The sequence below is a fragment of the Ahaetulla prasina genome, chromosome 1 (genome assembly GCF_028640845.1).
Source record: "Ahaetulla prasina isolate Xishuangbanna chromosome 1, ASM2864084v1, whole genome shotgun sequence".
Taxonomy (NCBI): domain Eukaryota; kingdom Metazoa; phylum Chordata; class Lepidosauria; order Squamata; family Colubridae; genus Ahaetulla; species Ahaetulla prasina.
Window position 1 is genome coordinate 261331712 of NC_080539.1, and position 22110 is coordinate 261353821.

At 39.1% G+C, this 22110-nt stretch overlaps 1 protein-coding gene across 1 annotated transcript in view; it reads left to right on the top strand.

Moving 5' to 3' along the window:
* The window catches only part of EPS8L2 (EPS8 like 2), a 124682-nt gene that overhangs the window by 88325 nt on the left and 14247 nt on the right, over nt 1-22110 (top strand). The window contains exons 9-16 of the mRNA XM_058157011.1: nt 2655-2734; nt 3108-3234; nt 7161-7249; nt 9821-9895; nt 12362-12510; nt 15124-15250; nt 16789-16898; nt 19010-19121. Coding sequence (XP_058012994.1) covers nt 2655-2734; nt 3108-3234; nt 7161-7249; nt 9821-9895; nt 12362-12510; nt 15124-15250; nt 16789-16898; nt 19010-19121 — 869 coding nt within the window. The remainder of the gene's footprint in view (nt 1-2654; nt 2735-3107; nt 3235-7160; nt 7250-9820; nt 9896-12361; nt 12511-15123; nt 15251-16788; nt 16899-19009; nt 19122-22110) is intronic.

Consider the following 22110-nt stretch of genomic DNA (forward strand, 5'->3'; position numbering starts at 1 on the left):
CTGGTCATAAGTTCTTCCAGCAATCACAAAGTCCTAATTTCTTTTTCTCCTCTAATCCATTGCCTCCTTCTGGGGAACAGCACAAGAACCTTTTTGCCCCTGTGAGTAGGAGGCAGTGGATGATTGCAGCAAAAGAACCCCTCCCTGCATATGCTGGGTTTTTTTCAAAGGATAGCAGAGATTTTTGCCATGTGAATTAGCAGCAACCCAAAGGAAAAAGGGTGTTGTAGCTCCATCAAGAGCACAAGCATTGCAAGAAGAAATAAGGGATGTTAACCTGTCTGCTGCTTCAAAGCAATTTATGCAAAAGGGGTGGATATGCAGATTTCCTACTGAAGAAACCAGAAGGACCAGAACAGAGCCACTGCCTTTTTTAATTAATAGGAGCTTGATGCAACTTTATAATTGCATGATGGATAGCACACTAAGAGATAAACTTTTAGCCAATCTGGTGATTGAATGCTGATCTTCACCTGCTGATTTTCTTCAGAGACACAAAATTTACAAAATTTGAGTGTCAACTGTTAGTGAACCCAAAATAAGGAAACACTCTCAGGAGCTTTGAATTCCCAAAAGTAAAACTTTATTGGATACATCATTTTGGTACTAAAGAATCAAAACCAACTCTGGTGTTCCCGTGCAAATATTTGCTTAGTTAAAAAATATTTTCCCTTTCTCCCCACCCCTGTCCAAATATGAGGCATCCTTTTGTTATGGGAACAGTCCATGTCTTTCTCAAGCACCTGCAGTGGTGATCTTGATGGTTGCCAGGCTTTTATGATCCACACACACATTCTCAGCATTCTATTATTTCCCCCTTCCCTCCCCCGAGTTCATTGGCAAGTTGAAAAGTATTAGGTTTAAAAGAAGCAAAGCAGTTCAATCTTGACACCGAGTTTTTCTCTGAAGGGAACTTTTAATTTATAAGGCAGCTTTTCCCGACTTTATGCTCTCAAGCATAAGGAACTATAACCCACCATTCCCAGCTATTGTGTCACTTTGGCACTGAAAACTGTTTAATTGTAGGATTAAGATCCTTTAAACTTTATTGGATAGAAAACAGTTTTGTTTGGACTATAACAGAGCTATAGTTTGATCCCAAGAACTAGAACCCTATTTTAAAATTTAATTTTGCAAAAGAGGAATAATGTCCGGTGATAAAGGGAGATGGCCTTTTATGCTTTTTAAAGCAAGTTATGCATTTGCATTACAATTAATCATCCATGTTAACCAGGGCCGGTGAATAGCGCAGGCTGGTAATGCCTGTTATTAAGAACACAAAGCCTGTTATTAAGAACACAAAGCCTGCAATTACTGCAGGTTCGAGCCCGGCCCAAGGTTGACTCAGCCTTCCATCCTTTATAAGGTAGGTAAAATGAGGACCCAGATTGTTGGGGGGGCAATAAGTTGACTTTGTAAAAATATACAAATAGAATGAGACTATTGCCTTATACACTGTAAGCCGCCCTGAGTCTTCGGAGAAGGGCGGGGTATAAATGTAAACAAAAACAAAAAAAAATGTTTATCAAAAGATGCATCCCAAAATTATGAACTTGACTATCAGCCAGCTTCCCACCTCAATGTATATTAGTATGTTGCAAGTTGATTTAAAACATAATGTTTCTAGAGATATACTTCGTAATTATTTCATGGATCTTGCTGTGTGTCAGATGAACTTGTTAGATGAGAACACCTGGATTCTGGACTGTGCTAGAGATAGTTGGTCCCACACAATATTTACTTTTAAAATCTGGTTACTCTGATTCTTCTCTTTCCAAAAAGTCTGTCTGAAAACAAGTCAAATTCAGTTTTGCTGCAGGGATGGCTAAAAAAAAACACATTTTAAAGGTTTATGAGAGTTGTGCTCAAGAACAATTTCATTGTAGCTCTTATCTGACAAATCCTTGGCAATGAGGCCCACACAGTTCTTTCTGCAAAACAGAGTCTGGAATCAGCCAGACTGATGAAGCTCTGCCAAATTTTCTTAGATGCATGATTTTTACATGCAGAGCAATAAAATAAATAACTGTGTGATGCTTCCACCTTCTGAGTTTTGAATGAATACATTTAGTTCCCAAACTACGCCTTCTGTTTCCTTTGACAGAATTCATCTATCTACTGTATATTCATAATATTCATGTTAAAGAAAACTTCATAGGGTAGCTTGATAACAGGGAATGTTTTTAAACAAATAATTTAGTTCCACTCCTGTTTTGTTCTCTTTCCATTGACAATACAGGTGGTCCTCAGTTTATGACCACAACTGAGCCCAAAATTTTTGTTGTTAAGTGAGACATTTGTTAAGTGAATTTTGCCCCATTTTACAACCTTTCTTGCCTCGGTTGTTAAGTGAATTACAGCAGCTGATAAGTTAGTAACCTGGTTGTTAAGTGAATCTGGCTTCCCCATTGACTTTGCTTGTCAGAAGGTGGCAAAAGGGGATCACATGACCTTGGGACACAGCAACGGTCATAAATCTGAACCAATTGCCAAGCATCTGGATTTTGATCACATGATCATGGGGATGCTACAAAGGTTGTAAGTGTGAAAAATGGTCATAATTCACTTTTTTCAGTGCCATTGTTTGAACAGTCACTAAAGGAACTGTTGTAAGTTGAGGACTAACTGTACTTTGCTTTTTGTGTTTTTGCCAGAGCATGATCGACGAAGTAGTAGCTCCCAGGAATATGAGGAGTCTCGTGCAGCTTTAGCACAGAAGATTGAAAAAGAAACGGTTAGTGATAGTAATTTTTTTTAAGTTATATGGGAGAAGATGAGGTAACCACTTGATGGTAAAATCTATTTGTTGATTATCCATGTGTTACCAAAAGAAATGGGTTTTTTGGGGCGGGGGATGCAAATAAGAACATATCAGGGAAAGATGCCCTTGTCCAAACATTTCTCTTCACCTGGTCTGGAGGTGGCCCACGAGTTCCTAGTGGTGATCATTTAAACCAAAATGTACCTGCCGATCACATTGCTCATGATTAAAGCTGCAATGAATATTCTGATTCCTAATCAGGGAGATGCAGAGTAAGTTTGTGTGAGCATGGATGATCTTCTGACTGTTGGTTTCGTCTTAAGTTCTCTCGTTTGTGTGTTTGCAGCAAATACTGAATTGCACCCTCGATGATATTGAGCTGTTTGTGGCCAAGCTTCAAAAAGCAGCAGAAGCATTCAGGCAACTGAACCAAAGGAAGAAGGGAAAGAAGAACAAGAAGAAAGGGCCAGCAGGTATCAACAGTTAAATTATTGGCTATAGGATCAAGTGAATATAAGGCTCTTTAGAGGGTGTATAGCAGGGGTGGGATTCTACTTACCTCTACTACCGGTTCGCAGTGGCATGCGCAGAAGCTTCCTGATGATGTTGGGGTTGGTGGGTGGAGCCTCCCCCCAGTTTTACTACCGGTTCACAAGAATCGGTCCAAACTGGGGGCAACCCACTACTGGGGATTTTCTCCTTCAAAAGGGAAAAAGAAAGATCCTTAAGTTTCTGTCCAAAACGGGGTGACACAGATTTGGAAAAATGTACATGAGATAAAGGGTTAATAGTCTATGGCAGCAGTCACCAACTGATGGTCCATGGACCATCGGTGGTCCATGAGAAAATTTTGGTGGTCCGTAGAAAAATTATTTGCATTTTTTATTTTGCACTAAATACTATTTATCTTTTTTTTAAGAATTCATATTACTGGTCCGTAGGATTTAAAATTATGAATTTAGTGGTCCCTGAGGTCCAAAAGGTTGGTGACCCCTGGTCTATGGGACAGCCTTTCTATTTTGATTTAGCCCACCCTGTGCAGTTTTGTCCTCAATTTCCAGAAGGACTTGAACATGTTTTTGTTCTGCTTACGGGTGACAATGGTATAAGGGCTGCCTTTGTTTGTTTGAAAAATTATATGACTGCCCAGCTCTCTTGTGGTGACTAGGCGACTTACAAAGATAAAAACCCCAGCACAAAAACCCAATAAACACTCATTCCTCTGGTGACAAAAACCAGACCAGCCGCTTGAAGGGCTCCAAATCACTCCTGGGTCCCCAAGCATGTTGGTAGAACGTATCATTAGGGCCTTGCAAAAAAATATCAAAATTGGGGCCAATTTTATCTCTGCAGGGATAATGTTCCACAAGGAGGGAGCCACCACTGAGAAGGCTCTTCTTCTTGACCCCACTAGATGCACCTCCTTAAGAGAGAGAGCCATAAAAGTTGTCAATAATAGAGTAGATGTCATTTTATTGGCTTTGTGGCTTTGTTATTCTTCGTAAATTTTTCTTGTGGATCTGGACAATAAATTATTTTACAAATAAGCAAATTAGCACACAGTCCAGGGGTTAGAAGCACCCAGCCAACCCTCAAGTAATTCTATTTTGCCTTGGTGACACTTGCAACTTTTTATCAAAATAAACACAAATATGGTTTTTTTCTGAAAATTCAGCTGAATGAAAAATAAGATTTTGTGTTTCTCTTGTATATCATTACATGCACATCATGAAAGTGAAAGAAGCAACAAATATCAGTCTCAAGGACTCTTTTCAAAAGCCACATTTGTTTTTTTTTTAATGATGACCCCACTGCACCACATGATGTAGTTGATAATTATTAAGCCAGTTCCGTTAAGTGATGCCTACTTTCATATATAGTGCGTTCAGAGAGTATTCAGACCCCCTTCTCTTTCGTCAGTTTTGTTATGCTGCAGCCTGATTTTACAGTCATTGAAATTCATTTTTTTCCTCATTAATCTACATTCAGTTTGTCATAATGACAAAGTGAAAACAGAAGCTTAAAAATGTCTGTAAATTTATTAAAAAGAAAAACTGAAATATCACATTGGCATAACTATTCAGACCGTTTGCAACAACACATGAAGTTTAGCTCTGGTGGCCTCCCATTTTCTCTTGATGATTGTTGCCATGTTTCTATACCTTGATTGGAGTTCATCTGTGGTAAATTAAATTAATTGGACATGATTTATAAAGGCACACAGCTCTCTACAGAAGGTCTCACCGCTGACAAGGCATAATGTAGCAGAGGAAAAGCCATGAGGACAAAGGAACTGCTTGCGAGCTCAGAGACAGGATTATTGCAAGGCACAGATCTGGGGAAGGCTACAATAAATTTTCTGCTGCACTGAAGGTTCCTAAGAGCTCAGTGGCCTCCATAATTCTCAAATGGAAGACATTTGGCACAACCAGGACTCTTCCAAGAGCTGGTCACCCAGTCAAATTGAGCAATTGGGGGAGAAGGGCCTTAGTAAGAGAGGTGACCAAGAACCTAATGGTCATTCTGACTGACCTCCAAAGATCCTACGTGGAGATAGAACAGAGTTCCAGAAGGACAACCATCACTGCAGCACTCCACCAATCTGGACTTTATGGCACAATGACCAGACAGAAATCTCTCCTCAATGCAAAACACATGAAAGCCTGCTTGGAGTTTGCAAAAAAGTACCTGAAGGACTCTCACACTGTGAGGAACAAGATTCTCTGGTCTGATGAAACGAAGATTGAATTGTTTGGCTTCAATTCTAAACATTGTATCTGAAGGAAACCAAACACTGCTCATCACCTGCCCAATATCAACCCAACGGTGAAACATGGTAGTGGCAGCCTCATGCTGTGGGGGTGTTTTTTAGCAGCAGGAACTGGGAAATTGGTCAGGGTTGAGGGAAAGCTGAATGGAGCAAAGTACAGGGATATCCTCAATAAAAACCTGTTCTACACTGCTCAGGAACTCAGACTGGGTCGAAGGTTCACTTTCCAACATGACAACAATCCTAAGCACACAGCCTAGATAACACAGGAATGTCTTAGGGACAACTCCGTGAATGTTCTAGAGTGCCCCAGTCAGAGCCCTGACTTGAACCCTATTGAGTATCTACGGACGGACCTGAAAATGGCTGTCCACCGATGGTTGCCATCCAACCTGACTGAGCTTGAGAGGATTTGCAAGGAAGAATGGCAGAAAATCCCCCAATCCAGGTGCGCAAAGCTTGTGTCATACACCAAAAAAGTCGAGGCTGTAATTGCTGCCAAAGGTGCAATTCAGTTCAAAGGAGTGAAAGATCTGAATATTTATGCCAATGTGATATTTCACTTTTTAATAAATTGATAGACATTTCTAAAATTGTGTTTTCACTTTGTCATCATGGGGTACTGAGTGGAAATTAATGAAAAAAAGAATGAATTTCAACAACTGTAGAATCAGGCTGCAGCATAGCAAAATTGACAAAAGTGAAGGGGGTCTGAATACTTTCTGAATGCACTGTACACCCTATCCCATCAAGTTTGAAGGATCCAGTTCAAATACTGACTTCCAGGCCAGTTCTGAACCCCACTCACTTCTTTTCTTGTTCCGTTTCTCTCCTCCTGTTCAAAAATAAAGCTACTGGATCAAGATGAATAAGGGTCCTCTTTTCATTTCTAGCTCTTTCTTGGTCTTGTCATCTTAGGCTTTGAGGCAGAGGGTAGGAACACAGGCCATTCCCTGTCAGGATGGGGCCTTTTTTTTCACCATTGTGATTTGGGTCCAAGTTCAATGATTCATTTTTTTCTGTAGAGTAAACAGTGATGCTCTTTTAAATAGGAAACAATAACCAAAAGCACATAGACATGTAATAAAAGGCATAGTTAAAAACTTCCAATGTCTCCAATGAGAAAAATCCATCTTTCAGTGTGTTCCAAGAGTCTGGGTCAATATTTAATTTTGCCTATAAGGCCTTTGAGAACCAAACAACTCCCAACCCACATAGCTCTGCTTCTGATGAGCCTAAACCATGAAGGAAAAATACACCAGTATTTTGTCCACCAGTGTTCATAGAGATAGCTTTTAACTATACTTGATAGGGTTAGGTGGCTGTTTCTTTGTAGATTGTTTCAGCCTTTTCTCATATGGAGGCTCTAAATATATAGGACTACAGATCCAGCCATTAACAGAGAGCAGAGCTACTGGCCACTCCCACTAGTTGTGCTGGCTGTGGAATGATGAAAGTTACATCCCATTGCACTGAAGGGCATCCAGTTGGGCAAGATTGATATTTCAAACACTAAGTACCCTCAAGGAATGTAGATTATTATGGTCAGCATGTCACATTAATGTTTCTTTACGCACGTGAGTGTCAATTTTTTTTAAAAAAATGTATTTATTACCTTTTGGTCTAAAGAGGGAGTTCTGACTCTGCGCGCAAGACCTCCCCATGAAACCGAGTTTCGGGACTGCTTTCAGAAAATCAAGCTGGCACTAAATCTCCTGGTAAGAAGCAAAGGGTGTTGGGTATAATGTTGTCTCAACTAGATAGATAATGGCATAGTTGCTTGCTTCATGCTGTTATTGGAAATCAACCAAATATGATGCTTAAACAGTCAAAGAGTTGAGAATCTCATAGAAAGTAGTAAACAACTTTACAAAGTTGCCCCCCCAAAAAAGCACAAGGTTGCAGCTGACACTTTAAAAAGTCACAAAGTCGAGCAGTAGTTTTTGTGTCACCTGATCCATTTCATAAGATGCATTGAGAATTACCCTCAGAGAGACACTATATGTACATTTACTACTGGAAAATGGGAGCTGGAAGCTGTGACAAACAGTCAAAGACAATATTAAAGTAAGATTCCCCCAAAAATATCCATTCACAAAGTATCAGCATATAGGACAAATACTCTTTTGCACTTGTAACATGTATACATGTAACATGTCATGTCATGTCATATAATGAAGTTTCATTTCTGCTTCTATTTGTCCATGAAAAGAGAGAAGCAAAAATTCTGAATGCAACAATTTTGCAGAGAAAATTTGAAAGTTGTTCCCACCAATCATCCAGTCAAATTCTTAAATGTGACCCCCTAAAACCTTTCTAAAAAGAACCTGGGGTGTTAGCAAGATCTAGTTTTGTTCAAGTCAGAAATGGTTATCCTCAAACTGGTTATTCTCAGTATGTCCCTAGCCCAGCCTTGCCAAACCCTGAGCTCTTAGATGTGTTGGATTACAATTCACATCATCCCCAGCCAAGTACTGACTATTGGCAATGAGAATCCTATTTATTTGTTCAAAAACTGTTCGTTCTGCATGTTCATTGTTAAAATCAAACCAAAGCAGGGTGGACAAAATACTTAACTATCCTGCTTAGTAGAGACACTTGATTGTCATTCAGAAGAAAAAATGCATCAGTTCTTTCTAAGAATTTTCTGACAGTATGATCTTCTTGTACTTGAAAGAGAAACAAACAGAATAGTTTCCCCTCTGCAGCATTTGACTAAAAATGTACTTAGAGAGGTAGAAACTGTACAAAACCGAATAATATGTGCGCAAGATCATTACCCTTTTGGGAAATGTTGCACTGTTGGCAAATCACATGGTTAATATGCTAGTTCAGTACCCGTGCAAATCTTAAGACAACCTTACCATGTGTGTCCTATAAGAGGTAGTGGGATACGGTGATTCAGGCATTATTATGGAACTTGGCAAGGCAAGTTCAAATTTCAGTCCTGGAAATTCCTTCTTTCTTAGCAAGCCCTGCCTGATAAGGAGGCTATGTGAAAAAAGAAGGTGAGTGGAGGAGTGCCTTGTTAAAGTGTCTTGCATTCTTGGAGGAAGTAATCCTAAGTAGACGGGTAGGTAGACAAATGGATGAATGGATACAACATCTGATTTTTACCATGTTGTGTTATTTGTTTATTTATTAATCAAATGTTTAGTTAGTCCTCGACTTACAACCACAACTGAGCTCAACATTTCTGTTGCTAAACTAGACAGTTGTTAAATGAGTTTTGCCCTATTTCACAACCTTTCTTGCCCTTTCTTGTTAAATGAATCACTACAGTTGTTAAGTTAGTAACAGAGTTGTTAAGTGAATCGGGCTTCCCCTTTGACTTTACTTATCAGTGGGTGATCACATGATCCTGGGACATTGCAGTCTTCATAAATATTGTTGCTAATTGCCAAGCATCTGAATTTTGATCACAGGATTATGTGGATGCTGCGATGGTTGTAAGTGTGAAAAACGGTTTTAAGTCACTTTTTTCAGTGCTCTTGTAACATCTAATGGTTATTCGACAAATGGTTGTAAGTCAAGAACTACTTGTATATGGCTTCCCATCTCACAGAAAGTGACACACTGTGATTTACTACAATGTTATACTAGTTCTTGCCGAATAGGAGAAGTGTCAAGGCTACACAAGCAGTTGCCAGACTGCTTCTATCTATCTATTGAATCTTATGAAAATAGCAACAAGGTAGCACATTCTTTCCAGTATAGCAAATAGATTTGTCCATCTCCTATATCAGTACCAATGAGTAAAGCAACTCATAGAATTTCCTTTGCAGTTTAGCTCTTTCAGGTGCTATATTGCAGAAGATTCAAGCTTTGGCTGCCCAGTGGACTACAATCAATGCAGTTGCAGTAAAGAAAACCCATTATACAATTTAAGCAAGCTCTTGCTAATTAAACAGTGTTTGAGTAACAATACAACTGTATGTTCCTTAGAAACCTCAAAAGAATTCTTCTAGATTAAGTGGGATCAAGTTAATCTTAGTAATTCCTGCAATAGTTGATCTAATGCCAAGAGGCCAACTGCCCACTTGATCATGGGAATAACATAGAGTCATAATACAGCACCTAATTTGACTTTGTACAAGAACCTGAATATACGATTTATGTTACTTTAGAGAGAAATTGTTTATACCATCTGAGTTGAAATATGGTGGATTTCTTGGGCATTTCTTGGAGTTGCTAAATGTTTTTTTTTTCTGTTTGCAGTTTGAACAGTTTTATAACATAGTTGAATATAAAATAGATTTAGATTTAACTTGTTTTTCTTCTCTTCTCAGGTCAAACTGAAAAAACATATTCAGAATCCAAGTGCTTCAGAATTAGTCCATTTCCTGTTTGGACCACTGGAACTGGTATAAATTACCTTCTCCCTTATTCAATTAATTTTACTCCAGCATTCCTCATCTAATGACATCCAGATATGTCGACTTCTAATTCCCTGAATTCTAACCGTTGCATGTAATTTCTGGGAGTAGGTTTGAGAAGGGTAACTAAACCAGCAATAGGCATGTTTTTGACACATACTACATTTTTCTAGCCTGTTTAAAAATTCATCTGTTCCAGATTAGGGATTGATTTACAGTATTCCAAAGTAGTAACCTAGGGGGCTGAAAGGCTCATGACAAGTTGAGAGGACTAACTTCAGTTTCCCCATAATATCTGAGAAAGGGCTGGCAAGTACTGTGAAGTGGTGTATTAGTCTAAGTCCTAAGTCTAAATGCTATTGCTATCTTAAAGCATAACATGCATTGTTGCAAAACTTTTGGGAGATCACAATCCATTCATAGCCATTCATTACTTGCTGCAATGATGGAAAAAATAACAAGACGTTGTTGTCAAGCCCTGTAATAGGAAAGTAGTCTGGGGTAAATACAAAATATTGATAACTATACAGTACATGGAATTTCCCAGCCTCCTTTATAGTGAGTTCTTTTAAGGTGGAGTCCCTTTGAATGGCTGAAAAATGGCTTTGAATGGCTTGGATTTTTCTCCAAGCTGAATTTTATAGGATAAACTATCAACTGACTCACCCTTTATCTAATAGAATTAGAATTAGAATTAGAATTAGAATTAGAATTAGAATAGAATAGAATAGAATAGAATAGAATAGAATAGAATAGAATAGAATAGAATAACAGAGTTGGAGGTCTTCTAGTCCAACCCCCTGCTTAGGCAGGAAACCCTACACCACTTCAGACAAATGGTTATACACAATCTCTTCTTAAAAACTCCCAGTATTGGAGCATTCACAACGTCTGCACGCAAGTTGTTCCACTGATTAATTGTTCTAACTGTCAGGAAATTTCTCCTTAGTTCTAAGTTGCTTCTCTCCTTGATCAGTTTTCACCCATTGCGTCTTGTCCTACCCCAGATGCTTTGGAAAATAGTTTAACTCCCTCTTCTTTGTGGCAACCCCTGAGATATTGGAACACTGCTATCATGTCTCCCCTAGACCTTCTTTTCATTAAACTAGATATACCCAGTTCCTGCAACAGTTCTTCATATGTTTTAGCCTCCAGGCCCCTAATCCGCTTTGTTGCTCTTCTCTACACTCTATCTCACGTCTCCACATCTTTTTTACATCGTGGTAACCAAAACTGAATGCAGTATGCCAAGTGTGATCTTTATGCATCCTTTCCAGCCTTCCCATAATCTCTCACAGATGTGATTCCACACTAGAACCATGTGACAATACAATCCCTTCTTTAATTGTTCTCCAAGTATATAAGCAACAGGGTTTGAGTTTTGATGGCAGAATACATCTTTGGATACTTGCTCCCCACTGTTTTCCTTTGCAGACACACATGAACCCACTTCATTAAACCCTTTTGCAACAATAATAGCATTTAATGTTCTTCGTGGTTAAGTTTTCAAACATTGATAAGCCTAACATTAGTCATTCCATAATTGAATTTTTTGATCTTGGGCTCTTGACAAATTAAATGACCATACTTTTGAATGATAAAACTGAATAAAATTGGAAGTGCACCTGAAATGTGTATTATATATTGACTTGCAACTTTGCTTAAAACTGCAGCTCCCTCAACTAAATCTCTGCCATTGCCGTCAATGGCAACATTCTTAACATAGCACATTCTCTGGAGGGTCTAGATGGCACGAACCCATTCACCTGAGTAGCATAGTGCATTTTGCACTCAATCGTGTCTGTACTGCAAATATGGACTTTAGAAAAGTAAACATGCCATGAGCATCCAATAAACAGTACATTAACTCCTATTTATCACCCAAGTACTATTTAAAACAAGATCTTGGCATGGTACCAACCTGGAAGTAAAAGTCCATGGCTAAACTTTGATTTCCAGATATTTCCTAATCTAGCAGTTTAAATACAGGTAGTCCTCGACTTACAACCATTTATTTTGTGACCGTTCAAAGTTACAGTGCTATTGAAAAAACTGTCTTATGACTGTTTTTCACTCTTATGATTACTGCAGCATTATGGTAATGTGATCAAATTTTGAATGCTTGGCCACTGGCATTTATTTATGACAGTTGCAATTTCCCAGAATTACGTGATTCCCTTTTGCAATCTTTCGACAAGCAAAGTCAATGGGGAAGCCAGATTCATTTAAAACCATGTTAGTAACTTAACAACTGCAGTGATTCACTTAACATCTGCGGTCATCAAATGGGGCAAAATTCACTTAACAATTGTCTCACGTACCAATGGAAATTTTGGGCTCAATTGTCATAAGTCAAGAACTACCTGAAAAGGCTTAAAGATTGATACTTCCAAACACTTTAACCATAAAAGATTATTGGAAATTCTCATTTGTGATTTCTTGTTTGTAATCCAGATTGTTAATAGCAGTGGAGGTCCTGAATTTGCAAGGTCTGTCATCAGTCCACTTCTTTCAAAGGATACTACAGATTTTCTGAAAGGGCATCTAACACCAAAGGAAATGGCATTGTGGGAATCCTTAGGAGAGACTTGGACAAGGTCAAGGTATGTAAATAAAGCAGAGTGGAGGAGGAACCCAAAGAAGGATTCTTCCAGACTAATTTTATGATAGAAAACAATAAAAGCAACACCACATACAAACCATTAAAAATACGAACAGTAAAATACAAAAAGAAAAGTGTGAAAGAAAGTAAACAAAGATTACAGGGCCGGATAGCTCAGGCTGGTAAAGCCTGTTATTAAGAACACAAAGCCTGCAATTACTGCAGGTTCAAGCCCGGCCCAAGGTTGACTCAGCCTTCCATCCTTTATAAGGTAGGTAAAATGAGGACCCAGATTGTTGGGGGGGCAATAAGTTGACTTTGTAAAAATATACAAATAGAATGAGACTATTGCCTTATACACTGTAAGCCGCCCTGAGTCTCCGGAGAAGGGCGGGGTATAAATGTAAACAAAAAAAAAAATTAACTTCACCCTTCATCCCAGCAACTAAAGACAATTTTAATAGTTTATCTCCCATCTCTAAATACATAATTTCTCTTTACTCCATTGCACATCTCGTAAGTAAAAACCAAAATCCAAGTGCTTTGTCAATTGTTCTTTGTTAGCAAGTCCAATAACGGAAACCAGATACAACTATTTTTTTCTCTTTTAGCTCTGATTGAATAAGCTAATTTTGTAAACCTTCCCTGAGTTTTTAAGTATCTCATTTTTAGTCCCTTCAAAGAACTAGTTTTTTATTCATGTTGGAGCCGCAATTCTTTCAGAACTTTTAGCAGATTTCTTTTGTCTATCCAATAAATAACATTCATCCTTTTGTTTGTCCCCTCCAATAGAATCTTCCAAGACCTTAATAGAATTCTTTTGTATATGTAGCAATAAAAAATTATCGAACTCCACTTCCTGGTTCAAAAGTTGTATATCTCCTTTAGGGAATATTTGTCCATTTACTTATCAGTTCCATTTGTATGTCTATATCTTTTTCTATATCCTTGTTTTTTTAATCACAACTAATGTAAGTCCCCCCTTAAAATAATTTCAAAATTATCTGTTGCAACTTATTCTTGTTCTTTAGCATCATTACAACATGCTGTGTCCATCTTATCAAGTTTACCTATTTTATCAAAGTTTTACAGAGAAATATTCCAATATTCAAAATATTCTGTGGAGCCTTAATCCATTGTTAACTTTCCAAAATCCATATTCTAAATATCTTTTTGGGCATAATTGAAAATTGTTTATACATTTATTTTTATTTATCTAATTTCTATAGCAAACAATCTCACAGGCAACTTTGGGTTGCATACAACAAAACTAAAATCAAATTTATATTATCTTCCTCTAAGGAGAAGGGGAATCATCCAGCACTCCAGTTCAGTGTGTGTGTGTGTGTGTGTGTGTGTGTGTGTGTGTGTATCCATAGAAAGTTCCGTTATGAGGGTAAGTTTGATGGAACCCTGATTCATAGGTATTCAGCTGACTGCAGAACAATACTTTCCCTGGTATACTCACAAGGAGTGGTTATCCAGAGTCTTGTGGATAATCTCAGCAATCTCTCCTTCCTCAAAAAATTTTGGCACCTGCATCCAGCCATGATTCTCCATGAAAATATGGTCATGTTACTAGCAGGATATCAGATCACCATGGTGCTCACAGGAAGTTTCATGTCTTCCTTGGCTGAAGTTGGTGAAAGGCAAACTTCCCTAAAATGCTATCTGAACAGAAATAATGTAGACTGAAGGCAAGAATTTCCCTGATTTAAAAAGTGAGGCCTTTAGCAATGAAGCACACATCTGTTGTGGTCCGTCAGCAGCCTACAGTGCTGGCAACGGAGTCGGACAGCGATGAGGCTGAGGTGAGGCCAGGGCCATCGGGAAGTGAGGTGCGGACTCCAGAGCCTCCAGAGACTGATAGTAGTTAGGCAGAGGAACTGGAGGACCCTGTTCCTAATGCACGCATGAGGAGAGCTGCCAAAAGGCAAGAGCAGCTCAAGCAGAGAGGACAACTCGGGAGTACGGCCAAGAGGTGATTGGCCCCTCTCATAAGGCTTAATAACAGACCAGCACCAGTGTTTCAGCTTGCCGGAAAACAACATTGTAGCTACGTCCTCTGCTTCGTGTTTTGGTGAATTCTGGACATTTATCAGGAAGGGCCTTTGGCAGTTTGCCTAATTGGACTCAGGTTTGTGATAACTGAAGAATTTGTGTTTGGGAGGCCTTTGTTTTCCTTTGAGTTGAACCACGCTGGGAATGAAGTAATTCCCAGCTGTTCGAATAAAGTTTATTTTATCACGGACTGAGTTTGTTGCTACCTACTTGGGTCTGGGTCACAACAACATTAACATTTCTTCCTCGCTAGTGCCTCTCCTCATTTATTTAAAACCATAGAGACCCCAAAAGCATTTGTGGACCACTACCAGGAAGTGGGATTGCTATCCACGTTATGAGCAATGGTTTTTTGTCTCTAGCTTTGTAAGGTCATTAATAGCATTTGTATGTGAGCTAAGCAATCAGAATGCTTGTGTTCCAAAAAGATGCTCAGTTTTGAGAACTAGAAATCTGAAATGGGAAAGGGCTGCGTATGTTCTTGCTCCTTAGAAAATAAACTTATTTTTAATATGTAATATGTAAAAATATTTAATATTTTTAATATTCTAAGAGCCGAATGGCCAAGAGATGCCAACATCCCAAGATATGTTCCAAAGTTTCACAACGGATGGGAGCCACCCCTGGAAATCTTTCGTGGGGCTCCATGGGAAATAGATATTGGCCATTTGCAAGAAGAGGTACTTTGTGAATCCCCTTGCCCCTTTCCTTTCCTTTCCTTTCCTTTCCTTTCCTTTCCTTTCCTTTCCTTTCCTTTCCTTTCCTTTCTTCTTTCCTCCCTCCCTCCCTCCCTTCTATTTAGCTTTTTATTCAAATTGTGAGCCAAATACACTGCTGTTATTAAAGTAGATAAACAAATCTATGAAGGCTTCATATTATTTTTTTAAAAAAAAATTAGGGAGGTGAATTGATCATTCAAGGCACGTTGAACATTTTGCAGCAATCTAGCTAACTTGCAGCAGTCTAGCTAAGCACCCCCTAGTCTAACCCATGTGATTTATTTGCACTGTTCCAGAATCAATCTGCATCTTTGTGTTCTCATATCATTGTTGTGTATAGCAACCAGCTGATTTTTTTGTGACTCACCAAACATACCAGGGGAAAAAAACCTCTTTTTGTTTCCAGCAGTGAAATTCTCAAAACTTTATGAGTCTCTGTTTTCTTGCTGGTGGAAATCTTGCCTCATTTCACTTCCCAATGGCTGGGCTTCAGCTAATATAGCATTCTATTCTCCCACCCATAAAAGGGAAAGATAACTAACCCTCTTTATAATAACCACTTAGATATTTCTGTATATGACCAAATGCAAGTTACCACTTTAAAAGGAAGTGTTGATTTGCATTGTTTTGATTCTGCAGACCTATGCAACAGTTCCAAGAGCATAACAGCCCAAGCAAGATACAGGGATGAAATTAACAAGAACTCTTTCAGTCCCGTATCCCCCCCATCCCGTGAACTCACCAGGATGTAAATCAATCTGCTTGGGAATTTTTGACACACAGATCTGTGGATAGGGGAGAGGTGGGGATACTGATTTTTTAAAAATGTGTGGAATGGGAGAGGGAATGAGATTTTAGTTGCCCTAGAACTACTCTCTTCCTCCCTCATTTTGTGTCTGTCCATAGGTAGCTCTTAGAACCTACCTCTTCCTCTCCCCTTTTTAATCAATAATGAAGCCTTAATCCATGGTTAGAAACTTCAGAGGGTCCTGCTAGTTGTAAACTTATAACTGGATTTCATACCATTTCATGCAATTCTTCATACAATAGGAATGATAGTTTGGTAGCCAGGCTGGTTTGCCCTCTTACAAATACTCTTATATACTGTATGATCTCCTGGAAATGGATATTAGTGAAAGTACCTCCTCTGTAGAGATTCTCAGTCATCCAGGTTGTCCCAAAGGTGCTTTTTCAGGAGGCAACTGGACTTTCTTGTTTTTTCTTTGAAGACATTTCGCTTCTCATCCAATAAGCTTCTTCAGCTCTGACAGGATAATATAAATCCTTCCATTCCCCACTATCCAGTCAGAGCTAAAGAAGCTTCTTGGATGAGAAGCGAAACATCTTCAAAGAAAAAACAAGAAAATCCAGTTGCCTCCTGAAAAAGCACCTTTGGGACACCTTTCAAATTATGATTTTGATTGATAAAAATGCGGAACTTTCTTTGGAATGTGCACAAAATTAATAATATTCTGGTCTCTTCCTCCTCTCCTTGGAAGCTGTCATCATCCAATGGGTGTCCCAATCGCCACTTGAAGCCAGTCCAGACTTCAGACCAAAAGCAAGGAGTGGATGCCTTTGCTCAGCATGTTACTCAACACGTAAATAGGTATTTTCCTTTCATTGTTTCATTTGTGGGATGCAAAAATGTGAGTAGCTGATGTCATATAATTCTGGGGATCTGTCTTTTCAGCAATAACATAAATTTAGATTGAGAGGCCAAGCTGGGAGCTGCAGTCTTGCAATTGGATGACGCCAAGGCAAAAACTACTGTACACACAACTTGATTTAGTATTAGCCTTAGTGGACATATTGTCGGGCTTAACTATGTAACTGTGGAAGGATGAAATAATCGCCCTCAAGTGTTTTTTTTTTCCTTTATCTTTTTAACCGAAGACATGAAACAAGACAAAAAGGATTACAGAGTTTTAGAAACTAGCAAAGAAACCAGAGAAAATAACAAAAATAGAAAGAAAGAGAGAGAGAATGAGGAAGGAAGGAAGGAAGGAAGGAAGGAAGGAAGGAAGGAAGGAAGGAAGGAAGGAAGGAAGGAAGGGAGGGAGGGAGGGAGGGAAGGAAGGAAGGAAGGAAGGAAGGAAGGAAGGAAGGAAGGAAGGAAGGAAGGAAGGAAGGAAGGAAGGAAGGATATCATTATATGTGTGATCTTAAAAATCTTAAATAGGCTTAAATATCCATAATTAGCACTATATCTAAAATGACATTTCTATGGATAAAGAAAAATATTAAGAATAATCTTGTTAGCATAAATGAATATATAATGACCAGCGTCCTTCACATTAGGGTTCATGAGTGATTCAGAGTAATTCAGTGTATTTTTGAACAGATTTCAATGTCACTTATCCAATGAAAGCATTCTCCTAGTCTTCACCGTTCTTTCCAGTGACTCATTCTGTTTACACCAGCTTAAATATCATTCTCCTTTTCCTGTTTGGGCATCTCTATGTTTCTCTTGTTGGGAGCCACCTCTGGAAAAGATTACCTTTCTCCTGGTAAAATGATGTTCCCTGCCTTGGTTTCAAACATCAGTCCATGACAGCTGATATTTTCTCTTTTATCTATTCCAATGTAATACAAACAGGAAAACAGGGAATCCAGCTGCTGTCTTCTAATTGTTAATTCTGTTATTTCACACATTTGTATGCTGCCAAATTTCATTCCAACTCTTGGGAGAATTGGGGTTGCAGTTATGATGTTGGAGGTCTGGCTTGCTTACCTTAAGAAAAATATTTTGTAATACGAACTAAAACTATGTTGTGTAGAGTTACTGTTTTAAATACTTTTACAGGCAGACTTTATTATTACTTTATTTTGTTAATATAATGTGTAGTTTAATTTTTTTCAGGAACTGTAACACATGAGCTAAAGAAAGCTGGAAAAATGTACTGGTGTATCATTTAACTTCAATATGGTGTTTTAAATTAGGCCTGTGATGGCAAACCTATGGCACACATGCCACAGGTGGCACGTGGAGCCATATCGGTGGGCACGTGAGCTCCTTTTCGGGCCTTCTGGGCCCACCGGAAGTAGGGAAACAGACTGTTTCCTGCCTCTGGAGGGCCGGGTATATTTGTGTGAGAGGAAGGCCTGTTTTTTGCTCTCCCCAGGCTCCAGAGCCTTTCTAGGAGTTTGGGGAGGGTGAAAACGTCCTTCCCCACCCCCAGGGACAGCCTGTTTGCTGACTTCCGGTCCCACCAGAAGTTGGCAAGTGGGCCATTTCCGGCCTCTGGAGGGCCTCCAGGGGGGTGGGGAAGGCCGTTTTCTCCCTCCTCAAGCTCCTAGAAAGGCTCTGGAGCCTGGGGAGGGCAAAAAATGGGCCTACCAGGCCCACCGTGCCATTGTGTGCCAAAAGCGGGGGGGATCGCGCACATGCGGGGGGAGTGCGCACATGCGCAGGGGGTGGGGCACATAGAATGCCCCACTCTCTCCCCCAGCTTTTGGCACGTGATGGCAAAAAGGTTAGTCATCACTGAATTAGGCTATGAGTTATTCAGACTAGTAATGGAGGCCTGTGATAATACCATTAGATCTTTCTTGGGGGAGGAAAAATCAGAAGGCCTTAGCATCGTCTTCAACTAGCCAATTTTGTTAAAACTTGAATTAAATTCTGACTAGAGCTTTGTTAATTGACAAACATGCTACCAACATTTTTTTGCCATAATAGACTAACCTGGCTCTCCCCATACATTATCTTTCTTGCAGGAATTTTGAGGCACAGGGTATGGCTCCATCAAAGAGATATGCCAAAATTCTTTATGATTTCACTGCTCGAAATGCAACTGAACTGTCAGTGCTGAAAGATGAAATTCTGGAGGTAAAAGAATTAATCCAAGATCCTTGCAAATAACTGGAAAAGAGAAGTGGGAGGTGGGCATGATTACAGGAGCTTTGAATGGATCCTTCAATTCTCCACACACAGTATTCCATATGAGATTTTTTTTCAGGACAGGTAGGAAAGAGAAGGAAACCTGCACTTTAATACTCTGCAGCACTAACCTTCTCCCATGGGGAAAGCGCCTATGGGAGGGTCTATGACAATTCCCCATGGCCAACTTGCCGTGGCCAACTTGTTATGGCCAACTAGCTGTGGAACAAGTGTTACACTAATATCAAAGAAATAGTGGAATAGAATCATTAAAGAAAGGATGCAAAAGGAGGGACAGAATGAAATGTGAATGGCAAAAATTAAAATATTTTTTATTTATTTAAAATAATTAAATAGAATTGTTAAATTGTCCTGCATCAAGTTGTCCTGCAGTGAGTTGGCCGCGGTGAGTTGGCCCATTCCACTATTAAGCTTTTGAGCTCACTAGTCATTCTTAAAGCTGAATGGGCAGATAGGATGGAAATTCACTTATTTACTGATAAGGTTTTTCTGTAAATTATTTGAAAGTGATAATTATATTCTCGGAGAAAAAAACATTCCAGGGTATTTACAGAATAGAAATAACTATGTACTCAAGAACGTAAAGAGTGACTTATCAGTTTAATTGTGCAAGGAATATACAGGTTGTCTTCGAATTACACGCAGAATTTCCACTGCTAAGTAAGACAGGTGCTAAGTGAATTGTGCCTGATTTTATGGGGTTTGTTTTGCTATGGTTGTTAAGTGCATAACTGTAATTAAGTGAATCATATGGTTGTTAAGAAAATCCAGCCTTTCCCATTGATTCTGTTTGTCAGAAGCCAGCTGGGAAGGTCACAAATGATGATCACATGATGCTGCAAACATCATAAATGCATGCTGACTGCAAAGTTTGTGACTGTGCGGATCCTACAATGGTTGTAAGTGTAAGGACATAGTCCTAGGACACTTTTTCAGTGCCATTGTAACTTCAGACAATCACTAATGAATGGTTGTTAAATCAAGGACTACCGTATATACTCGAGTATAAGCCGACCCGAATATAAGCCGAGGTACCTAATTTTACCACAAAAAACTGGGAAAAACTATTGACTCGAGTATAAGCCTAGGGTGGGAAATGAGGCAGCTACTGGTCAATGTAAAAAATAAAGATAGAGCCAAGTAAAATAACATGAATATTTATTTGAACGAAAAACAATAAAAGTGCAAAAGGGGGTCCCCAAAAAGAATATGGTATCAAAAATACAGTATCTTTAAAAGTAACAGCAACCAAGCTAACGAGAGCTAAAATCCCTCAAAACTGGAGTTCTCCTCCTCATCATCTGTTTGTCCAAACAGAGCTTCAGCTACTTCAGCTTCTGTGATGTTATCCGCATATACGTTGTCGTCATCACTGAGTTCACAGTCGTCATCATCACTGCTGTCACTCTCATACAATGCGCTGTCTTCACTGCCATCCATAGCATTACTAATGCCACATTTCTTGAAGGCACGTTGCACCATGTCCTCTGGAATATCTTCCCATGCATCACGAACCCACTGTGCTATTAGTTCTATGTCTGGCTTTCTCAGATTTCCAACTTTTGTCAGACGAGCTTGACCAGATGTCATCCATTCATGCCACATCCTTCGCACACGGTCCTTGAAAGGTTTATTTAAACTGACATCTAGGGGCTGCAATACAGATGTAAGCCCACCTGGAATAACGGCCAAAGTGACTTGAGATGACTTTGCCAATTTTTTTATGTCATCAGATGTGTGGGCTCTGAACATATCCCAAACTAACAGTGATCTTCTAGTCCAGTCCCCACTCCTCAAGCAAGAGATCCTATACTGTTTCAGACAAAGGATTGTCCAGTCTGTTCTTTAAAAACCCTCCAGGAATGAAGTGTCCAATAAGGTTCAAATTGCAAGTAGTCCTCAATTTAAGACTGCAATTGAGCCCAAAACGTTGTTTTGTTATTTTTCCCTAACCGTGTATGTATCCCCCTGCCCCCCATTTTACGTCAGGCTGCCATCAAAGCGAAGCACGGCTGAATATTATTATTATTATTATTATTATTATTATTATTATTATTATTATTATTATTATTATTATTATTATCATTATTATCATTATCATTATCATTATCATCATCATCATTATTATTATTATTATTATTATTATTATCATTATCATTATCATTATCATCATTATTATTATTATTATTATTATCATTATTATCATTATCATCATCATCATTATTATTATTATTATTATTATTATTATCATTATCATTATTATCATTATCATCATCATCATTATTATTATTATTATCATTATTATCATTATCATTATTATCATTATCATCATCATTATTATTATTATTATTATTATTATTATTATTATTATTATTATTATTATTATTATTATTATTATTATTATTATTATACCGCCCTTCTCCCGAAGGACTCAGTGCGGTGAAGTAAGATTCAACAGCGGCAGGGAGGAGCTGGCTCTGTGTTTGTGTGTGTGTAGTATGCGCGCGTTGGCCGCCCTGTTTCCTGGTGCTCTGCTCCCTGACCCCAGTGGCAGTCCTTACTCTCTCTCTCCCTCTTTCTTTCCTTCTCGTTCCCCAGTTCAGAGCTCGGACTGCTCTTATTTTCACTCCCCCTTTTCTTTTCTTTTCCTTCCTTACACCAGCCGCCCACCTATGCCAAGGTCTCCCTGGCTTTTTCGCTCTCTGTAAGCAGCGGCTTCTCGGCAGCGTCGCCCCCCGCCTCCAATTGGTTTGGAGAAGGAAAGCTAATTTGCTGATCTGCGCGAGGGTCGGTTTCTTTTGCCTCCCTTCTTCTTCCTCACTCGGGGGAGTGAAACGCAAAGTATAGTTAGCCTGAAAAAAAACTGAACCGTGTGACTGGCGGGAGAGAAGGACGGCGCCGGGAGGGGCGGGGGGAG